The sequence below is a fragment of the Callithrix jacchus genome, chromosome 7 (assembly GCF_049354715.1).
Source record: "Callithrix jacchus isolate 240 chromosome 7, calJac240_pri, whole genome shotgun sequence".
Lineage (NCBI taxonomy): Eukaryota > Metazoa > Chordata > Mammalia > Primates > Cebidae > Callithrix > Callithrix jacchus.
Window position 1 is genome coordinate 81397543 of NC_133508.1, and position 13009 is coordinate 81410551.

At 45.3% G+C, this 13009-nt stretch overlaps 1 protein-coding gene across 9 annotated transcripts in view; it reads left to right on the forward strand.

The window, feature by feature from the left end:
* Positions 1-13009, forward strand: part of ARMH1 (armadillo like helical domain containing 1) — a 53637-nt gene that overhangs the window by 15762 nt on the left and 24866 nt on the right. For all 9 annotated transcript variants that reach the window (XR_013519993.1, XM_035251210.3, XM_035251214.3 and 6 more), the window contains 3 exons: positions 554-781; positions 9143-9211; positions 10421-10587. Coding sequence is in view for 8 of the 9 variants with exons in the window: in XM_035251210.3 (XP_035107101.1) it covers positions 576-781; positions 9143-9211; positions 10421-10587 (442 nt within the window). In the remaining variant the exon portion in view is untranslated. The remainder of the gene's footprint in view (positions 1-553; positions 782-9142; positions 9212-10420; positions 10588-13009) is intronic.

The window sequence follows — 13009 nt, forward strand, 5'->3', positions numbered from 1 at the left end:
TTTTAGCTTAGTTTTTTTTTTTTTTTTTTTTTTGAGATGAAGTCTTGTTCTGTAGCCAAGGCTGGAGTGCAGAGGCGTGATCTCAGCTCACTGCAACCTCCACCTCCCAGGCCCAAGTGATTCTCCTGCCTCAGCCTCCCAAGTAGCTGGGATTACAGGCACCCACCACTACGTCCAGCTAATTTTTTGTATTTTTAGTAGAGATGGGGTTTCACCATGCTGGCCAGGCTGGTCTCAAACTCCTGACCTCATGATTTGCCCACCCTGGCCTCCCAAAGTGCTGGGATTACAGGCGTGAGCCACTGCACCCGACAGAAATTTTAGTTCTTAAAGAGCAGACATTTAGCACTTTGATATTATTAATCCCATTACACTCCAGCTAGAGCCTCCCTGTTCAAGCAGCAGGTGACTAGTCCCAGAGTATATTTTGCACATAACTACACCCACGTGTGTGATAGAGCCCCACCCTGCCTCCAGTTGATTGCTAGTAAAACAATAGAGTTGCATGATTCTAAACATTCTGGTAACCTGTCTGTTTTCCCTCCCTCTGTAGCCAGCTCCAGGACTGATTGATCATGACTTCTATAAAGGAGCAGGCAGCAATTAGCAGGCTCTTAAGTTTTTTACAAGAGTGGGACAACGCTGGCAAAGTTTCGAGGAGTCACATCCTCGACAAGTTCATTGAAACCAACCAAGGCAAGACTGCCCCTGAACTGGAGCAGGAGTTTTCCCAGGGAGCCAGTTTGTTCCTGATACGCTTGACCACCTGGCTTAGAATCACGTATCCTTTGCTGAACAGAAAAAAAAAATTAGGCAATCTTCAAAAATGAAAAGGAAAGGAGATTGTTGAAAGAGTTTTCTCTTGATTCTAATATTTTAGAACAGGACATCTGGTGATTAAAAAAAAAAATGATAAAAAATCCTTAGAGTCAAGCACTCTCTCAGCTTCCCATCTTCCCAACCTATTATAGTATCTTCTTTCTCACCCCTAACCTCTTGCTCCCATCAGAGTTGAAGGAGGTATACCTTCGTCTAGGGCTAATCCTCTATTTGTTCTACACTTGAACCTCTTCCTATCTCCTTATTCTTTCTCTCCTATAGCTTTAACCTTTACCTCATTACCAGTGTTTTTCAGCATTTATATATGCTGAAATCTCTTCTACTTTAAAAGATAAAATTGAATCCCTGTCTCAAATTTATTCCACCCAATCCCAGTTTCTGCCTTTCATGGTGAAACTTCTTCTTCTTCTTATTTTTTTTTAAGATGGGGTTTAACCATGTTGATCAGGCTGGTCTTGAACTCCCGACCTCAGGTGATCTGCCTGCCTTGGCCTCCAAAGTGCTTGGATTACAGGCATGAGCCACTACGCCTGGCCTTTTTTTTTTTTTAATTATTTTTTTAAGACAGTCTTTCTCTGTGGCCCAGGCTGGAATGCAATGGCACAATCTCAGCTCACCACAAGCTCTGCCTCCTGGGTTCAAGCTATTCTCCTGTCTCAGCCTCCCAAGTATCTGAGACTACAGGCATGAACCACCATGCCCAGCTAACTTTTGCATTTTTAGTAGAGATGGGGTTTCACCATGTTGGCCAGGCTGGTCTCAAACTCCTGACTTCAAAATGCTGGGATTACAGGTGTGCGCCCCAGTGAAGCTTCTTGAAAAGATTGTTGAGGGGCCTGATGCAGTGGCTCACACCTATAATCCCAGCACTTTGGGGGGCCATGGTGGGTAGATCACCTGAGGTCGGGAATTTGAGACCAGCCTGGCCAAGATGGTGAAACCCCATCTCTACTAAAAATACAAAAATAAGCTGGGCATGGTGGCAGGCACCTGTAATCCCAGTTACTCAGGAGGTTGAGGCAGGAGAATCACCTGAACTCGGGAGGCGGAGGTTGCAGTGAGCCAAGATCACGCCATTGCACTCCAGCCTGGGCCAGAGAGAGACTCCGTCTCAGAAAATTAAAAAAAAAAAATTTTTTTTTAAATAAAGGTTGTTGAGTCTCCCTTTCTTCACTTCCTCTCCTCCCTTTTCCCCTCTTACTGCCACGTGACTTCAGTGCCTCCCCCTCTACTGATGCAGGTCTAAGGTTACCCATGTTTTTCCAGTTGCAAAACCCAGGGACTACATCCTCAGTCCTTATATAGGACCTCTCAGTGGGATTTGTCAATCACCTTTCCCACTTCTTAGAACAGTCCTGATTTCTGTGATACCGATTATCTTGGTTTCTGTGCATTTCCTGCTCTTCTTCAGCCACCCCTTAAATGCTGTTCCTTGGGATTCCATCCTTGTCCCTCTTCTCTGCTCACTCTCAGATTCTTCCTGAGAGACTAATCCATTGTCAAGATTCAACACCACTCTTGTATGAGGGCTTTCAAATAAGTATCCCTGGCCAGGCGCAGTGGCTCACACCTATGATTCCAGCACTTTGGGAGGCCGAGGCGGGAAGATCGCCTGAGGTCTGGAGTTCAAGCCCAGCCTGACCAACATGGAGAAACCCCATCTCTACTAAAAATACAAAATTAGCTGGGCGTGGTGGCGCATGCCTGTAATCTCAGCTACTCAGGAGGCTAAAGCAGGAGAATCACTTGAACCCGGGAGGCAGAGGTTGTGATGAGCTGAGATCATGCCATTGCACTGCAGCCTGGGCAATAAGAGTGAAAAACAAAACAAAAAACAAATAAGTATCCCTGCCCAAATTTCTCTCTTGAATCTGAGTTCCCTACCTATATATCCAACTATTCCATACCCATATATCCATCTTCACTCATATGCCACAAGATGAGTCTCACATGTCTGGCTTAGTAAACTAGGGGAACAGGATGCCATTATGCGGAAGAGAACATAAGAAAAAGAGTAAGTTTGGGGGTAAATAAGTTTGGTTTGGGACATGTTGAGTTTGAGATGTCAGGTGCCCATTATCATGTCCAGGATCCCTGGAGGCAGGTCAAGGCTGAAGACAGATTTGGTCACCATCAAGGTGATAGTTCAATATACACATGGATATGAGGATATTCCTGCTCTGTATGCCCATGGCTCTCTACAGATTCATCTCGGACCCCTTTACTGTATATTTCTCTCCTTGCCTGAACCCTCTCACCTTCTCTAAACCCTCTCCTTGAGCCATGCTCAGTGGCTTACACCTATAATCCCAGCTACTTGGGAGGCTGAGGTGGGAAGATAGTTTAGGCCTTGGAGTTTGAAGCTGCAGTGAGCAATGATCACAACACTGTGCTCCATCCTGGGCAACAGAACAAGACCTTATCTCTATAAAAATACATAAATAAACCCCCTCCTTATTTGACCAACTCCTGCTCTATTATTCAGGTCTCAGTTTAAACATCACTTTCTCAGGAAGCCCATTTCTGAGCTCCAGACTGGCTTAGGTTCCCTTTTTATATATGCTCATAGACTTCCTCTGTCTTAATAGTTGTTACATATTATTGTTATTACCTGCTTAATATCTCTTTCCCCCAACTGGATTGTAAGATCTCTGAAGGCAGGAACTGCATCTGTTCTACTTACATGTAGCACAGTGCATGGCACATGTTTGCTGGGTAAAGGAATGAATGACCCAGCATCTACAGCTGGGCAGAATTAAAGGTTTAAGTAAACACAGCTCTTTTCCTTACATTTAAGTTATTGATAAAATTATTTTTCAGACTCAGGCTTGTAACACAGGCCAAAGAGAATAACCATGGAATACATCTGTAGGTTTACCCAAATGTTCTTAGATTTTTTTACTTTTATTTTTTGAGACAGGGTCTTGCTCTGTTGCCCAGGCTGAAGTACAGCCGTGCAATCATAGCTCACTGCAGCCCAAAACTCCTAGACTCAAGGGATCCTCTCACCTCAGCCTCCCAAACTTCTAGGACTATAGGTATGCACCACCACACCCAGCTAATTTTTCTGTTTTTAAAATTTTTGTAGACATGGGGTCTTGCTGTGTTGCCCAAGTTGTTCTCAAACTCCTGGCCTCACGCGATCTTCCCACCTCAGCCTCCTAAAGTGCTGGGACTACAGGTGTGAGCCACCACACCCACTCTGTTCTCAGATATTATTGTGCATAAAAGAAGTTTAAAATGCAGATTGCCAGTTACCTATTCACCCCTACCCCCAAGGTTCTGCTTTAGTAGATTGAGGACCCTTATTTCTAACAAGTACCCTGTGTGGCTTTAGTGCCAGTGGTCCACAGGTTATGCTTTGAGAAACATTGCAGCCTAGTTGTGATAGGAGCCTACAATGGCTCCTATCCCCACAACTCATGACACTAACTGTACAATATTTTCATTGTACAGTTACTGGACAATATTTTCCATTTGGTCACAGGGTGAGATGAGTAAGGCAGGGTCGCACAGGTGCAGGGTCAGATCTGTCTATTGAACACTGTGATGTTTTATTCATCTCATGGATATTTGTTGTTGCTTGAGACAGAGTCTCACTCTCACTCTGTCACCCAGGCTGAAGCAGTGGTGCCGTCACAACTCACTGCAGCCTCAACCTCCCAGGCTCAGACCATCCTTCCACCTCAACCTCCCGAGTGGCTGGGACTACAGGCATACACCACCATACCCCTGGCTAATTTTATTATATTTTATGCAGAGACAGGATCTTGCTGTTGCTGTTTCCCAGGCTGGTCTCAAACTCCTGGGCTGAAGCAACCCTCCCACCTTGACCTTCCAAAGTGCTGGGATTAAAGTTGTGAGCTACCATGCCTGGGCCATCATGGACTTTTTAATATTAATTTGATTATTTTAAATAGTACATTGAAATATTATTTGATAACTGAGTTTTTTGGTGCCCTTTTAAATTTCACATCCCAAGCAAGTAACTTCCTCACCTCACCCTAATTCTGGCCTTGCTTAACCACTGCCTCTTCTTCTTTTTTTTTTTTGAGACAGAGTCTGTCACCAGGCTGGAGTGCAGTGGCACCATCTCTGCCCACTGCAACCTCTGCCTCCCAGACTCAAGCAATTCTCCTGCCTCAGCCTCCCAAGTAGCTGGGACTACAGGCGTGCGCCACCATGCCCACATAATTTTTGTATTTTTAGTAGAGACAGGGTTTCACTATATTGGCCAGGACAGTCTTGATCTCTTTTTTTTTTTTTTTTTTTTTTTTAAAGACAGGGTTTCACCATGTTGGTCAGGCTGGTCTTGAACTCCCGACCTCAGGTGATCCGCCTGCCTTGGCGTCCAAAGTGCTTGGATTACAGGCGTGAGCCACCATGCCCGGCGGGTCTTGATCTCTTGACCTCGTGATCCGCCCTCCTCGGCCTCCCAAAGTGCTGGGATTACAGGCATGAGCCTCGGTGCCCAGCCCCCACAGCCTCTTCTTTAACTGTCCTCTCTTCTACCTTCTCCCACTGTTTCTCAGTTGCTATTGCAGGATCTCTCCCACCCCAGTCCCCCACTTAAACAGCAGTGTGTCTGAGCATTCTGTGTTCAGCCCGCTGCTTTTCTTACTTGGTCATTGCATGTATTACATTAGGCATTACATCATTCTTCATTTCTCAAGTGCCAATCATAGTGCCTTACTTTAGTGGGTACTCAGTCAGTGCTTACTAAATGAATGAACCACGCTTTTATTTTCTTATTTTTCTTCTTTTTTTCATTTTTATTCTGCAATTATTGGTAAGATATTTGCAATGAACCATGCTTTTAATAAACAGTTGTAGATTCAGTATTCTACAACCAGAATTATTCATAATCTCCCAGTCATACAACAGAGAAAATAGACTGCCTGAATTGATACAGTGTTTTGAATTAGCAAATCCACTTCTACTCAGCCCTCCAGTTCTGGCAGATTTTGGAATAAAACAATATAGCTCATAGCATCATTATTTTTTGCAAAATTGACTACCACATAGTCCCACATAAGCCTAAACCCATTCTTCAACCTTGAACTTTCAGAATAGATGAGTAAAACTAAGGATTTATATATTAAATGATAAAATTGTTAGTTACCATTTATTGAGGGTTTTTTTGTGTATTTTTTTTTTTTTTTTTTTTGAGATGGAGTTTCGCTGTTGTTACCCAGACTGGAGTGCAATGGCACGATCTCGGCTCACCACAACCTCCGCCTCCTGGGTTCAAGCAATTCTCCTGCCTCAGCCTCCCGAGTAGCTGGGACTACAGGCGTGTACCACCAGCTAATTTTTGTATTTTTAGTGGAGACGGGGTTTCACCTTGTTGACCAGGATAGTCTTGATCTCTTGACCTCGTGATCCACCTGCCTCGGCCTCCCAAAGTGCTGGGATTATAGGCATGAGCCACAGCGCCCGGCCATGTATTTTTTTTTTTTTTTTTTTTTTTTGAGATGGAGTCTCCCTCTGTCACCCAGGCTGGAGTGCAATGGCATGATCTCTATTCACTGCAACCTCCGCCTCCGGGTTGAAGCGATTCTCCTGCCTCAGTCCCCTGAGTAGCTGGGATTACAGGTGCCCACTATCACGCCCAGCTAATTTTTGTACTTTTTTGGTAGAGATGGGATTTCACCTTGTTGGCCAGGTTGGTCTTGAACTCTTGACCTCAGGTGATCCACCTTCCTCAGCTTCCCAAAGTGCTGGGATTATAGGTGTGAGCCACCATGCCTGGCCAAGTCTTTTTTTTTTTTTTTTTTGAGAGTCTTGCTCTGATGCCCAGATTGAAGTGCAGTGGTGCAGTCTTGGCTCACTGCAATGTCTGCTTCCTGGGTTCAAGCAATTCTCATGCCTCAGCCTCCGGAGTAGCTGGGGTTACAGGTGTGCACCACCATGCCCAACTAATTTTTATATTTTTAGTAGAGATGGAGTTACACCATGTTGGCCAGGCTGGTCTTGAACTCCTGGCCTCAAATGATTCACCTTCCTCAGCCTCCCAAGGTGCTGGGATTACAGGTGTGAGCCACCTCGCCCAGACTATTGAGTCTTTTTATGTTCTAGGCACTGAGATATATACTGTACAAATATTATCTCATTTGGGCCTAACACACAGCCTAATAGGTAACTGGTATTATTCCATTTTATAAATAAGAAAGATGAGCCTTGAAAAGGTTGATTAATTTATTAGCAAATGGTGGATATAAGGTTAGAACTTTGTATATCTGCCCGAAAGCCTATACACCATCATGTCTCCTACTCAGTGGACAGTGCAGACCACAGCTCCACCTGCAACATCACACAGGGAGTTCATCTGCAAAGCCCCCTCCCTCCATTTGTCTACAAGCCAGAAGCCCTAACAGTAAGAGTTAGAATCTGAATCAGACTGCCTAGGTTCAAATCTCGGTTCCAGCAGTTTACTGTGGGACCTTGGACAAGTTATTGACCTGAGATTGTTACCTCATGTTACTCAGGAAGTAAATGGAAATACTAATAGCACCCACTGGAGGGCCGTGGTGAGGATTACATGAGACAGTGCAAGCAAAGCAGTAAGCACAGTACCCAGCACACAACAGGAGCTGGTACTTGTTAGCTACTGCTGACCGTGTGGCCCCAACGTTGCTCCTTTATCCCATGTTCTTAGATCCAGGACTCACACAATGTGTACTGGAACTAATTCCTGGAAATATTTATAGTGAATGACGATGAAAACAAGACTAGCCGGGTGTGGTGGCTCACGCCTGTAGTCTCAACACTTAGGGGAGGCAGATCACTTGAGCCCAGGAGTTCAAAACCAGCATGGGCAACGTAGCAAAACTCCATTCTCCATGAAAAGGAAGAAAAAAACAAAGCTGGTACAGTGGCTTATGCCTATAATCCCAACACTTTGGAAGGCAGGAGGATTGCTTGAATCCAGGAGTTTAAACCCAGCCTGGGCAACATAGTGAGACCCTGTCTCTACAAAAAATACAGGAAAAAAATAGCTGGACATGGTGCCACGTACCTGTAGTCCCAGCTACTCAGGATATTGAGACAGGAGGATCACTTGAGGCCACGAGTTCAAAGCTACAGTGAGCTGTGCTTGCACTACTGTGCTCCCACTTGGGCAACAGAGTGACCCCCTCTCTAAAAAAAAAAAAAAGAAAGAAAGACTAGCCCAGGACAAAGGAAACAGAACGTGATAAAAGTTGGTCAGCCTAGCGGGAAACTGAAGAAAAAGCAGAGAATGCACTGAGGCAGGAACAGGGGCAGGGGTTGAGGGAGCAGGGTGGGGACAATGTAGGAATAAAAAGACCACCATGTGGGCTGATGCCTGGCCCCAGCTATGGTGGCAACAGGCAGGGCAGCCTGGCTCCAGAGCAAACACTATTTTTGCAGTAAAGAGCCTTTCCTAATGAGCCAATCTGTCTCTACTTCTATTGGCATCCTGGGAACCAGGGTGCAGCAGAGATAATTTGCTTCACACACACCCCGCCCAAACAAAGCACCATTACCTCCAACCCATTACATTAGCCTTTATCAGCCTTGGAGGCTCTCAGTCATCCTCCATGAGCTGCAATAATTTCAGCTAATTTCTTAAGTGTTCTAAGAGCCTCTGATGTGTTATGAGCCTAGTAATTGTTGACTGGTTCCTTTTCTGTTGTGACTTGATTTCATACCTTGTATCTAAGCTGATGCGTGCTTTGGGTGCTTTATTATAATGAGGCTTTTTGCAAAGACTCACATTAAAAAATAACATTAAATACTGAGGTTGTTTTAAATCAGGGTTTAATTTTTCCACCATCTCCTATTATTCTTATTAGGAAGCCAATTCTTCATAAGGATAGTGACCTCCAGTGTAAAACTTTGAATAAGTACAAAATTGAGAATTAATGATGAAGCTGGTTCTTTTTAGGGAAATCTAAGAATGAGACACAAAGTCATGAACTGTGCTGAGACCAAGGATGCAGTGGGCACAGCTTAGAGAGGTTTGGGATGTTGACGTCCAGCTTCTCCAGAGACCTTGAATTCATCAGAGCCTCCTTGTTCCCTAGAGAGCCTGTCAGAGCCAAGGTGGCTGAAGTACCACAGAGGAGCTTCCTGGAGAACAGTGAACAGCCAGCACCCCTTCCCCCCAACCCTGTGTGTATTGCCACTTCCCCTTCAGCTGGTGGCCCCTCTCAGGGTAAAGGGGCATAGTTCAGCTACTTGGCCACTCTGGGCCCTGGAGGGTACCAGAGATCAGCCATGGGATCTGGCTTCTATGTGAAAAACCACCCTGAAACTTACTCTTTAACTTGTCATACAGCTATATGACTGGCTGTTGTTTAGAAAAGCTTCTCAAGTCCATTGGCATCTTCTTATCAGCTGTAAGCAGGTGAGTGCTGTTCTAGTGTGCTTCTGGGGTCTCAGTGGCATCTTGGGCTCATGATGTCCTTGGCATTCACACCACCCAGGGCCATGATTCCTGTCCCAGACGGTTCCTTGTAGCTCTCAGATGAGCTCAGAGGTAATGTCCACTGGGCTTCTGCTCTAGCTGCTCCTCCATCCCGTGCTCTCCAGTGACACTTTACTAGTCAACACCTCTCAGTTGTGAATTACAGAAAACCAACTCATGTTGGACTCAGAAAAAGGAAAATCATTGGCTCACTTAACTGGAAAAACCCAGAGAGAAGAAATACATATTTCAGGCCTGACTAGATCCAGGACCAAACAATGTCATCAGTATTTGGTCTCCCACTCCGTCTTTTCCCATATTTCTGTCTCTTCTCCTCTGTGTTCATAAATCTCTGAGTGCCGTGGTCTTCAGAAGCTCCAAACACACTAAAAAAGGAGCAGATCCTTTCCACAGCTTCCCAAGAAATTCCCAGGCTTTGAGCCTCATTGGACCAATTTAGGTCTCATGCCCAGCCCCAAACCAATTTCTACAGTCAGAAGGGTGACATACCCTGTCACCTCCTCACCCCACCAAAACTATATGGCCTATGAGTGGCAGAGGGGCGATTCCCCAAGTGACAGTTGAGGTGCTATTACAAGAAGAAGGAGAGGCTGGGCGTGGTGGCTGACTCCTGTAATCCCAGCACTTTGGGAGGCTGAGGTGGGTGGATCACAAGGTCAGGAGCTCGAGATCATCCTGGGCAACATGGTGAAACCCCATCTCTACTAAAAATACAAAAATTAGCCAGGCATGGTGGCGGGCGCCTGTAATCCCAGCTACTTGGGAGGCTGAGATAGGAGAATTTCTTGAACCTGGGAGGTGGAAGTTGCAGTGAGCCAAGATCACACCATTGCACTTCAGCATGGTGACAAGAATGAAACTCTGTCTCAAAAAAAATAAATAAATAAAAAGGAAGAAGAAAGAGAACAGATGCTGGAATGCCAAAACCAAGAAATGTCCCTAGTATCTAATTCCAGTGTCTCCTGCTGGAAGGAAGAATTTCCACACTCTTGTGTCACTTTACCTGTGGACATTTCCCTGGATAGGAGGGCACAGTCTGTGAAGACAGGTCCTTGGGATCTCTTTGAAAGGTCAGTGCAAAGGAACTTGACAAGAGTTTTATTTCTACTTTTCTATCCCTCTGGACAGTAATCGGTACCTTAGAGAATTTCTTGAGGTTGGAGGTGTCCTAACACTCTTGGAAATACTTGGGCTGGAGAAGATCACGGAAGAGGCCAAGAAGGAGTCCGTCAAACTACTTCAGGTTATTGCAAACTCTGGCAGGAAGTACAAGGAGCTCATTTGTGAAAGCTATGGTGGGTACCGTGTATGACAAGCTGTGGCTCCCCAGGGGCCTTGGTGAAATGGTGGCAGCATCCACCACTGCTGTAGGAAAACACATCATAGAACTGGAAGAACAGGAAGCTTTTCGTGTTCCTGTCCATGTCCAGATTTATGATTCTCCTGATTCGTCATTTGCTCAGATATTTCAGTGGTGGTTTTAGAAATACTTCTCCTTTTTAGACATATCCTCTTTGAGGCATCTATTCAAAGATTTGTTAGCTGTGGCCCAATATCTTTTGTGAAATTGAGTTATGAATAACTCTAGAAATAAAATTGAAGGCCAGGCGTGGTGGCTTATGCCTGTAATCCCAACACTTTGGGAAGCTGAGGTAGGTGGATCACCTGAGGTCAGAATTTTGAGACCAGCTTGGCCAACATGGTGAAACCCCATCTCTACTAAAAATACAAAAATTAGCCTGGTGTGGTGATGCATGCCTATGGTCCCGGCTACTCGGGAGGCTGAGGCAGGAGAATCACTTGGGCCTGGGAGACAGAGGTTGCAGTGAACTGAGAACGCACCACTGCATTCCAGCCTGGGCTACAGAGCAAGACTCTGTCTCCAAAAAACAAAAATAAAAAACAAAAAGAAATAAAATTATTGAATACCTGCTGTGTGCTAGATATATGCCAGGTGCTAGGGATACAAAAATGAATATAATACAGTCCTGTCCTCAGAGACTTTACAGGCTGGTAAGAAAAGTATAATCTAGTATATATTTTTTTGAGACAGAGTCTCATTCTGTCGCCCACGATGGAGTGCAGTGTCACAATTTCAGCTTACTGCAACCTCTGCCTCCCAGGTTCAAGCAATTCTCATGCCTTAGCCTCCCAAGTAGCTGGAATTACAGGCATGTACCACCATGCCTGGCTAATTTTTATTATTTTTAGTAGAGACCGGATATGGCCATGTCAGCCATGGCTGGTCTCGGACACATGAGCTCAAGTGACCCACCCACCTCGGCCTCCCAAAGTGCTAGGATTACAGGCATGAGCCACCATGCCCGTCCCAATCATTTTTTTTCCCCTTGGGACAGAGTATCACTGTGTCACCCAGGCTGGAGTGCGATGGCCTGATCTCAGCTCACTGTAACCTCTGCTTCCTGGGTTCAAGTGATTCTCCTGCCTCAGATTCCTGAGTAGCTGGGATTATAGGTGCAGACCACCATGCCAGCTAATATTTTCTACTTTTAGTGGAGATGAGGTTTCACCGTGTTGGCCAGGCTGGTCTAGAACTCCTCACCTCATGATCCACCCACCTCAGCCTTCAAAGTGCTGGAATTTACAGGCGTGAGCCACCACACCCAGACCCGACCCAATAATTTTAATATAATCTATGAAGTACTCCAAGTGAGGCATGTAAAAGAGATACCATCACCCACATCTCCCTTTTTCTTTCTTTTTTTTTTTTTTTGTTTGTTTGAGTTGGAGTCTCACTCTGTTGCCCAGGCTGACACACAGTGGTGCAATCTCAGCTCACTGCAACTTCTGCCTCCTGGGTTCAAGTGAGTCTCCTGCCTCAGCCTCTCAAATAGCTGGGACTACAGGTGCCTGCCACCACACCCACCTGATTTTTGTTATTTTTAGTAGAGATGGGGTTTCACCACTTTGGCCAGCCTGATCTCGAATTCCTGACCTTGTGATCCACCTGCCTAGGCCTCCCCAAATGCTGGGATTACAGGAGTAAGCCACCAAGTCTGGCCTTTTTTTTTTTTTTTTTTTTTTTTTGAGATGGAGTCTTGCTCTGTTGACCAGGCTGGAGTGTAGTGGCACAATCCCAGCTCACTGCAACCTCTGCCTCCTGGGTTTAAGCAATTCTTCAGCCTCAGCCTCCCAAATAGCTGGGGTTACAGGTACCCACCACCATGCCGAGCTAATTTTTGTATTTTAGTACAGATGGGATTTCGCCATGTTGGCCAGGCTCGTCTTGAACTCCTGACCTCAAGTGATCCACCTGCCTCGGCCTCCCAAAGTGCCGGGATTACAGGCGCGAGCCACTTCGCCAGGCCCACATCTCCCTTTTTCAAAGCATTTCCAACCCTGCACTCTCATCAAGGTTCTCCTGTCTGTCCACCCCACGGCCTCTCAAAGCCTCAGTGTCTTCATCCATAAAGTGGGACTAACACCTTCCTCTCAGTATGGTTTCTGGGATTAAGTGAGTTAATATTTGTAAAACCATTTTGCAAACTGCTGAGTGGTATACAAGTGTTATCATGTAGCAATAAAAATGCATGTTTTGTTTGTAAATTGTGCAGAGCCATTTTAAATTTTAAAACACAGATTTTGACATGCCTGTGCTACAACAAAATCCTCCAGCCACAGAGCTCTAAGGTGAACAAGCAACAATATGAGAACCAAGCCTCAATTTTGCTTTGGTTGAACAGGCTTGGTTGAAGC